Source organism: Equus quagga, chromosome 9 (genome assembly GCF_021613505.1).
Source record: "Equus quagga isolate Etosha38 chromosome 9, UCLA_HA_Equagga_1.0, whole genome shotgun sequence".
NCBI classification, from domain to species: Eukaryota; Metazoa; Chordata; class Mammalia; order Perissodactyla; family Equidae; genus Equus; species Equus quagga.
In genome coordinates this window covers 17,285,195-17,295,054 of record NC_060275.1, presented here as the reverse complement: position 1 = coordinate 17,295,054, position 9,860 = coordinate 17,285,195, and the positions used below count along the sequence as shown (strand labels likewise).

Here is a 9,860-nt window from a genome sequence, read left to right as displayed (position 1 = left end):
AAAGTGACATCCATAGACCAGAAGCATTAGCATCACTAGAGTCTGCTTAAGATGCAGAATCTTAAGCCCCGCCAGATCTCTAAAATCAGATGCGCATTTTAATAAGACTCTCAAGTGATTCTCATGCACATTGAATTTGAGAAGTACTGGTCTCTCCAAGCAGGTTCCACGGGGTAGGCAGCATTGTCTCCCCAGAACCGAGCACAATGTCAGTCTTAAAATAAACATATTTATCTGATCAAGTATCAGGCTGATTTTGTGTTCACATACATGCTATACAGGAAAAAAACAAGTCCTCTTTTATCAGAATAGACAGACTCAAGTCTACAGCCTACATATGTTGTCACAGGCTTCTTGTAAATTCTCTCTCATTCCTCTGTCATATCCTCTTGTTTTCCTGTCAGATCCTATTTTCTGCATGAAATACACGAATGACTATTCTATTACTAATCATGCTTGCTGTTTTGTTTTGTTAGTAATTTTTTTAAGCACTCTAAGTGACAACACAGGCCTGGCCAGATTTGCTCTATCATTTTTGAACTTGGTCCATGAAAACTGGTACCTTGTAATAGTTTTAAAACTTTCCTCACCAGGTCCCCCCTTGGCTTTGTTTTCAAACAGATAATAGGGAATTCTAAAGCTTCATGATAAATCTTTATTTTGTCACTCCCGGTGGTCAAAACAGCCCCCTATGCTTATATTTCTTGCAAGCTCTCATTAAATGATCCATCCCTTTTCCAGAGAAGTATACAGTTAAGAGAGCCTTTTCACACTCAGCTTCTAATTCTCTTAGAATGTTAGATCTGGAAGGGTTTATGGGCCATCTCAAACCCAAAACCTTAAAAAGTCCTCCATAAATGGCTGATTTTGACCCCTCTGAAGTCCAACCTCCTTCCACTTCTCTCCTCCCTTTTCCTTCCAGCAAGTTGAATTTGCAATTCCCTCAAAGGCACAATTTGCCTAAGGTTTGTATCTAGCGTGGGTCACGTGGCCAACAGCCTTTTATAATGATAATGTCAGAGGACAGGACTATACATCTTTGGCAGGTAAACAATGGCATAATTTGCTTTTCTTTTGTGGAATGTATTCATTGAATTTCAGGGTGCCTGACTTGATCAGAAGTTTACTAATTTATCCAATCAGGAAGTTAGTGGTGTTCTTTAAGTATCAAGCCAGTCAAATGAGCCTGGAGAGGGCTCCAGTGGTTTTGGGACTCCAGGTTGAGACAATAGATTTCTAGGTAGCATCTCCGCTGTGGCTGTGCTTCCTGTGTCATGTGGCCGTAACTCCCCAATTCTGTCCACTCTTATTCCTGTCTATTTACCACGCTCCAAACTAAGTTGTTTAAACTCAAAGAGTAGTTCTGTTTCAATCTTTTAACATCTACTATACATCTGCAGGACCAAGTCATAAACAAATACTTGCAGGCCTGTGTTGATTGAAAGATTTAAGGTAAATAAACAAGCTCAAATGCCTACTGGGGCCAGATAATGTAAATGAGAAAGCAAACAGCAGGGAGTGTGGCTCACCGAAGCTCCCGCCCAGGGTCTCTCTAAGGGGAGCGGCTGCAAAGACACTTCTATGCTGCTCCGGAGGGTCTGAAAACGGATACCAGGTTGTCAGAGCTTCTGATTTTCCAAAAGATGCCAGAAATACCGGCTTTTAATGCAATCTCTCCATTTTTAAATGTTGGTAACCAATTTAATTTTTCACAAGACACTTTGCAGACCAGTACTGAGAACCAAACCAAACACTTCTAGGAAGCCATGCAGCTCTAACAACCAATTTGCAACCTCTGCACTAAATAGTGCAGATAATATAAGAACAGTCATTTTCTAAGAAACTGTGATTAGTGGGAAGGCCGCAGTGGGTAAGAGCTCTTGCACATGTGAGCCTGCCTGGGTTCAGATCTGGTAGTGCTCTTTGCCTATGAGAGTTTGGGCAACTCACTCAATCTCTATAAACCTCAGTTTTCACACCTGTAAAGTGGCCATGACGGTAAGAATACCAGCTTCCTAGGGTTGTTCTGAGGACAGTAGGAGAAAATATCTGCCGAAGCCCTTAGCATGAAGTGTCCTCAATACCAGTTAACTCATGCGAATTACTCCTGTCCATAATAATGGAATTATTCAAGGGCTAGTCAAGCATCGTGCGAATAACTGCGGATCCCCAGATCTCTCACTCCTCCCTCCACCAAAGCATGTGAAAGCTTTCTATATGAAGACTACTCTTTTTTTGTGTTGCTAAGCATGCAGAACGAGCAATAGCGACCTAGCCAGAGGGAATATGCTCGACTTTTTAAATCACAGTCTTGACCCGGGCCGAGAACTAGCTCCCTCTCCCCCATCTACACCCCTCCCCCCCGCCCCCGACACGCACCACCTTCTAAATCAAAACAGTGTTTGCTGGCTTGCTCCAGGGTTTCCAATTTGCAGTAACTGCCCAACAGTTTCAATCCGGTGCTTTTCGCACATGGCCTCTGGCATCATCTCGTCTGTTATTTAAGTTCTCTTCATTTCACTTCCCCGGAACTAGAGCCCACACTCTCCGAGGTTGAAAACTTTCCTTTTCCGCACTCTTTCCGGGGTTGGTTTACAGAAGTCTCTAATTGCCCATTTATGATAAGGACGAAGCTCCTGGCCTCCCCACCCCCACCTTTCCCGCTAGGAGAACCTTTCTCCTCTCGGACTCCTAGAGCCCGCCACAACTGCAGCCGACTCCACGTCGGAGCTTGCAGAGTCTCCGTCTCAACCTCCTTCTCCGCCACCCCCGTTTGTTAAAGAAGCCATTTCGGGGCTGGCCACGGGCTCGCCCGCCGAGCGCCCTACGCCCCCCGCCGCGGGTCGGCGCCGCCGCGAGTCGGGAGCGTGCCGCAGCAGGTCGCGCCGGTGGCCGGGCTCCGAACGGGGACAAGGGCGGGGACAGGGGCGGACCCTGGCGCCAAGTTTCCCTACGTCACTGGGAAGTCCCCGTAAGATCAGAGCGCGGGCCGGAGCGGGCGCCGGGAGCTCAGAGGTTCTGGCGCGCGCACGGAGCAGCGTCTTTAGCTTCGCTCTGCCCGCCGCCCAGCGCGCAGCTCGCCGCCTGCACACCCGAGGTTGTACCCCCTCTTTGGGGCACTGAGTTGCCAGGGACTCTGAGAAGAGCTCTTGCCGCTGTTTGCCAGGATGCCTACAAGGAAGGCGCGTAAGTCTGGGCAGCCGAGCCCCACGCGAGCCCCGGCAGGTAGGGACCAGCTGGGGCCCCTGGAGATCCTGGCGGGGTCGGGGTCCGGGGTCCAGGTCTCAGGCCGGACGAGGTCAGCCCGTCCGCACCGGGTCTCAAAATCGAGCCAGGTCTGCGCCGTGCACGTGCTTTCGGGGCGCCTCCAGGAAGTTGTTCAGGGGTTTTAGCCGGGACCGTGGAGATGGCGAGGGAGGGAGCCCGGTGTGCGACTGGGATGATGCTGCATTTTAGCGGATGCAGAAAGCCTCTCCATCGCTCGCCTTCCATCCCTACTCGCCCTGCCCCGGGGCCACGCGGAGAAAAAGTGCGAGTGCGGGCGACAGCCAAGAGGAGAAAGTCCTTGTCAGGGCAGGTGAGGGCGGGAGAGGCTCCAGGAGCTGCCTGGCCTCCCAGCGCTTCTTGAAACAGGCCCTTTTCCTCCGGAGTCAGTCGTGGCCCTTGGCGGGCTCTGCTCTGCTCGTTGCCACTCTCTCCACCCCGAGCACGAACAAGAGCAGTAATAACGTTTGATACTTTCACAGCCCTTCCACAAAGAACTGATGGAGGGGTGTGGAGGCCCCACAGGGACCACTGCATTCAGGAGCCCGGAAAGTCTTGCTTCTTTGTTAAGAGTGTAACATTTTAACAATCGATATTAGTTGCAGAGAGGGGACAGGAGAAGAACAGTTGGTCCCCAATTTTTTTAATCCATCCATCCTCCTTTCACCCCCTGCCCCCTATAGAGCCCCATCGAATAACTTTTCAGGTCAGCTCCCCCCCTCTTTAAAATCTTACCCGACACGGCGGCTATCTGCTAAGGGGCAGCCGCAGAGACGACAGTAGGGCTCGGCTGGAAATCCCTGTGAGTCTTACTGCTATTACATCAGACTGTGATAGGCCCCCTTTTAATTTAGTTTCATTTTATAGAGCCCCTGGGGCGTGCAAAGAAAGTGGTACGTTTCCAGTGTGGCCATGGCTAAGTTGGCACCAGGCTGCTGTCTGGGTCTCCCTTGGGAGAGAAAAAGCTTTGTCCACCTTTTGTGATGGCCCAAGACTTCTAACCATGTTTTCAAAAGGTCTAACCTATGCATAACCTCACTGATCCAACCTAGTCCCAAATCACAAGAAACAGCAGCAAGGTCCCTCTTAAACTTGATTAGATAGTAATAATTTTAATTGAGATATCAGTGACGTACCTAGAACGTTGGATTAGTTTTTCGTGTACAACATAATGATTTGGTATATGTTTATATGGTGACATAATTACCCCAAGAAGCTTAGTTAACAGTCACCACACATAATTACAAATTTTTAAAAACGATTAGTACGTTTATAGATGTGTAACTGTAACAACAAGGTTAAGGAAACAACTAGGAGCTTCTTTTTGCCCTTTTTTTGGTGAAAGGGATAATTTTTCCTTTTATAATTCAGGGCTTCCAAAATTTCATGTTGGATGATAATTATTTTTTTAGGATAATTATATTTTTGGTGTGTTCATATATCCCACTCAATGAAAAGAACATGTGTTTATAAATACTTCTCAAAATGTTTGACTCTGTAGCCTAAAAGAATGGCATCTTAGGAGATTTATTAGGTCTCTTGTTAGGGATTATGAAAATTTCACCCACCTCTTGTAGAAAGAGAAATTGGTTGAAATGTAGATTTAAAAATCTGCTTTACCATACATTTGCAGTTTTCATTTATTTTGAGCCTAAATAGAGTCTTTGCAGGGTCTGTTTACAAAATAAACTGGATTTTAATTTGTGGTCATAATGATTTTTAATGTTCATAATCATGATCTTAAAGTGGACCAAAAAGAGTCTAAGTTGCTCTTTGAAATATCCAAGAAAATTGAAATTATGGTCAGTATAGATTTGGTGTTAATTTCATTTACCCAAAAATATCTACTTGGAAATTAGATTATCAGCATTATTTTTCTTGTTAATATTCAGTTAATTATAATACCTCAAGTCTAAAAAGTAGTTAACATGAGATAGGTGTCACTTATTTTCTGCTTACCTCATCTCCATAAAAGCAATGGATTGGTGCAGATTGGGCTCATACGAAGAATTTGGCTCAGAGTAAAATGCAAACTTCTAAATTATTTTAGAGAATATGATCTTAACTTTGGAATAAGATTTTATGAGTCTTTTATGAGAAAATTTCAACGAGTTTTTCCAATGAGGAAAGAATACATTTATTTAGATTGGCCTATTAATGAGGGCATAATCTGAGCTATGAATTCTTGCCATTTAAAGATAAATCCTACTTGAAAACAACACAAGAGTTTAGAATTTGACTTCTGTTCCCCCAACCAACCTTAAATGAGAGAGAAAAGGATGACATCACCTTTTAAGTCTGGCAAAGGCTTACTCACTCTTTGTGGTGTTTGACACTTTAAATGGCCGTATGTGAAAGTAAGATACTATTTGCCTCATCCAGAATGCTTTTAAAAAAATGTTTCAAAGTAAATGTCTTTTTTCTTACCTTAACTATTTTTTTTGTTTGTTTATGAGTCACAATGTGTTAGCTTATGTCGTGAGTGTGTGTTCTAAGTAGCCTTTCTCACATTCAGAAAACAAGTGTACATAAAGCTGAAGTTAAGAGAAATGCTTCATGGAATAAATACTCAATTTATCCTTTGGCTGGGCAGAAACTTGCTGGCTGCAGTTTGTAATATCGTCAGTGTAATTTGCATGTCTTGCTTTCCTTTTCAGAGCTTGAGGCTGAGTGTGCCATTCAAATTAGGAGAATTGGAGACAAACTGAATTTCCGGCAGAAACTTCTGAATCTCATAGCCAAACTCTTCCGCTCAGGAACCTGACTGCTCCAGGAGCCTCTGGATGAGGAGACCCCCTTAAAATGGAAGGTGTTGATCCCCATCAATTAGAGGAGAGACTGCCTTGACGTGGAGAGCAATGTGAGGGCACTCGTTTGCTTTTGGATGCCCTTGGAAACGAAGATAGAATACGTCAAAAATGAATTTCTGTTGGAGGTTTCCCAGAAGTCATTCTTTGGGATATGAGAACATTGTAAAACCACTTTGTTTATTTTGAAACAAGAATGGAGGAACTTTGAAAATAGGGAATTAAGTATGTATACATTTTGTTTTGCTTAGGGAATCGTTGTAGTATTTTTGCTGAAAGTTGCTGCTCAGCCTAGCATAAAGAGGAATTGACAAATGGTTAGACTTGGTGGGGTCAGCAAACGGAGGATGTTCAGTGTTTGCTTCTACTTTTGGATGACGACTCCAGAACAGTGTATATTTGGTTTATATATATAATCTTTTTAAAAGTAAAAGTTTCCTTCTGAGAACACTGAATGTCATAGTGAATGTCGATTTTATAGGTCACTACAAAATATAAAATAACCTGGTAGTTTGTTTCTTTTGACTCAAAATGTATTGCTTCTGTTCAGAGGACCTTTCATTAAATGTGTTCCTGTGGGCCACAACTGGAAAGTGTCTACTTTGAAAAAACTCGATAGACGTATAGGAATGTTACTTGGTGCCAGTAAAATTCTTGCAGGTTGAATATTGACGGATAAAGAGTATGGGGATTTTTGCACAACCAGGAATAATGAAAAAAAAAATGAATTCGATTTTTTACTGTTGTAATTAAAACTTTGCAAAACAAATGCTCTATAGTAACTGTTGGTAAGGAGATGAACGTGTTTCCTACAGAAGTTTTTAAAATCTATAAAATGCCCTTTCTCATGCTAGTCAACTAGTAAGCAGCCTATATAAAGTGATCTTTTAGGAGAAATTAAGCATGTTTCATAATTGGGATTTACTTTTTTTTTTAAAAAAAGGAACAGATTGCTCATCCAGAATGAAAATCCATTTACATACATGAATATATATACACATATATAATTTGCATTAGAGTAATATTAATATGTAGAGTCTGAGAAGAGTTTCACGTATTTCATTTTTTTAAAATTATTAAGAGGCCAGGCTGTCAAAAAAGTCCCCAAATATATGAAAAAGAAGTAATAATGTCATGATTAAATTTCAGCAGGAATAATTTTATTTATTTTACCTATTTATAATTAAAATATTTTTTGTTTAGTTTAAAATGTCTGTTAGTGAAAATTTCAGTTTTGGGTTATGAGACTAGGGTTTCATAACTACTTGAACTTTTACAGTAAGAATGTTTTAATATAGGCTGTAGTCACTTTAGATGAAAAATTACCTCAGCATCTGTTTTCCTTCAGTATTACTTAAAGCTGTTAGTTTATTTAGTTGCAAAGTTTTTGGTTTTTTTGCTCTCTCTGCCTAGAGGCAGATACTTTGCTATATGGATATTTATGGCCTGTAACTCTATTTATACATATATATTCATTAAACCTGATACTGTAAACTATTAAAAATTATTACCACTCTTTTCTGTGTGTTTATTTTTTCATCCTGTAAGCTCCTGAGTGTTCATTACGAAACCAGAATATTTTAACTGGTTTCCATCAGCGCCGTCTCTGTCCTAGTTCCGTGGTAGGAATAGAGAATGCAGGAGCATTTGGCAGCATTTCTGCTGTCAAGGGACTTACACTGTACTTGGGAGAGGCAATAGTGAAAAATAGGGAATGAATGCCAGGCGGGGTCTTGAGTCCTGCTGAGTGCCTTCCACCAATGCCGGGAGAGTGCTTTCTTTGAAGTAGCTCACAGAGGTTCATGATCTAATTAGAGGCATGGTCAGCCTGCGTCCTTGGCTGCTCCTGAGCCTGTCTGCCAGGCAAGAGGAGCTTCTGTGCAGTTTCCTCTAGGTGACCTCATGCTTCTCCCTTCCTCTGCCCCAGCGGCAAGTATTGCTTCATCTGAAGCGAGTCATGTGCAGAAGTAGGTGTAACTCAAGTGGCCTTCCTGTTTGAGTGTGAGAACTAAAAAGATACCCCAAATTTGCAGCTTCGATCTAGGAGCCACACCTTCAACCACCCCTGCTTTCAGAAAGAGTATGCGAGATCTTGAGTGTAAATTGCCTCCCTTAGATGGGGAGGGAGAGGAAGAGCTGCAAGGGGAAGGTGACGAGACGGCAGCTAGAGAGCTGGGGATGAAGGTGCCCTGGAGAAAGATGCGAACCAAAGCCACCAGCTCCTCCAGGGGAAGCACTTAGTATTGCAGGAGTAGGAGGGGGAGATTGGCTTCACAAAGAGTGGGGTCCATCTGCGCCACTTGATTTGAGGGTCACTGGAAGAGTAACTCCTACTCCTAAGGCTGCATAGCCGGAATTGAACCGTTGGTGTTCATTTTGCTGAAAGTACCCTTGACACTCATATAAGGAGTAACACAGGAAGGCTAGGGCACAATTCAGTCTTCAGGTCTGAGAACTATAGTTTCACATTAAAAAATTCCCAAGATGTCTACATAATTGTAATTGTATCTGATGACTGACTGACAAAAAGCTTCTAGGAATTAAAAAATTTGACTTGCATTTATATTTAAAAGAAATCCTCAATAGTCTATTTGCAAAGCATATATCTATCTATCCATCTACTTATCTCTGTGTCTATGAATGAGACAAGTTGTTCTTCTGTCCAAAGATCCTGTGTGCTGTGATTTGGATTTTTTAATCCCTTGGAATAACTCTGCCCACATGTACACACAGCACTGGACAGGAACAGCATAAATGGTGAAAATCCTGTCAAACTCAAACCTTTGTCAGAGGGAATGATCCACCAGGAATATAACTGACATCTGGAAAATAGATTGGTGACCGGGAGTGATGGGGTGCAAAGAGCACCCCACGTTGGAATCCTGAAGCTGGGCTTCCAAGGCAAAACTGTTAATGAACTGTGTGACTTGAGCAAGGCAGTCTGTCTGAGCCAGCGATTCCTCTGAAATCAAGAGACTCAGATCATCTTTAAGGGCACTTGTGGTTTGAAACAAAAATTGGGGTGACAAAGGGGTCTAAAGAAGGTCGGCCAGCACACTCCCGGTCCTATAGTCCCACTCTCAACCTCACTTCAGACAGTATAAGAGAGAAGTGAAGGGTTTGCAAAACGAAGTCAGGGAGTAGCTGTGAAAAGCCAAAGGAAAAAAAAAAATCTGTTTCTGGATTCTTGCAAACATTGATTCTAAGTCCTGGAGGAGGTCGGGTCAAACTTCTTGGACTTGTAAGCATTTTCTTGGAAATGAGAGTTCCCCGTGCATTCTGGCTTCCTTGATAGTGCTGTTGCTGTCAGGGCTGCTGCTTATATGGAGCCAAAAATAGATGGAGTCACCTGACAGAACACACCCTACCACGTAATCACTTGAATATCCGAGTGTAATAGGTCATGGTTTAAGAGCAAAACCTTTGTCAATACCATCCAGGCACTAATTTTAGCTTCTCCTTTGTGGGCTTTCAGAAATCAGTTTAACAAATTCAGAGTCAAACAGTCACCCTCACTGTCTTATTCCAAATCAGCTACTTTTTATTTTTTGGTGAGGAAGATTGGCCCTGAACTAACATCCATTGCCAATCTTCCTCTTTTTGCTTGAGGAAGATTGTTGCTGAGCTAATATCCATGCCAATCTTCCTCTTTTTTGTAGGTGAGACACTGCCACAGCATGGATTAATGAGCAGTGTATAGGTCTGTGTCTGTGATCCAAACCTGTGAACCCTGGGCCACCAAAAAGGAGCGCACGAACTTACCACCAGGTAAGTTCACCACCAGGTCGG

The 9,860-nt window shown here is 43.0% G+C and overlaps 1 protein-coding gene across 3 annotated transcripts; it reads left to right on the top strand.

Annotated features, from left to right (window-relative positions):
* The first annotated feature begins 3,005 nt into the window (after nt 1-3,005).
* PMAIP1 (phorbol-12-myristate-13-acetate-induced protein 1) lies at nt 3,006-7,571 on the top strand. Of its 3 annotated transcripts, XM_046671069.1 has the most exons (3): nt 3,006-3,225; nt 3,781-3,793; nt 5,917-7,571. In XM_046671069.1, exons 1-3 carry the CDS (start codon nt 3,168-3,170, stop codon nt 6,026-6,028), a joined length of 183 nt encoding a protein of 60 aa, XP_046527025.1. In that variant the 5' UTR covers nt 3,006-3,167; the 3' UTR covers nt 6,029-7,571. The 3 variants fall into 3 exon arrangements, 1 of the variants encoding a protein (XP_046527025.1); XR_006890019.1 differs by lacking the exon at nt 3,781-3,793 and having other exon boundaries at nt 3,006-3,186; nt 5,922-7,571; XR_006890018.1 differs by lacking the exon at nt 3,781-3,793 and having other exon boundaries at nt 5,922-7,571.
* The last annotated feature ends 2,289 nt before the right edge of the window (nt 7,572-9,860 follow it).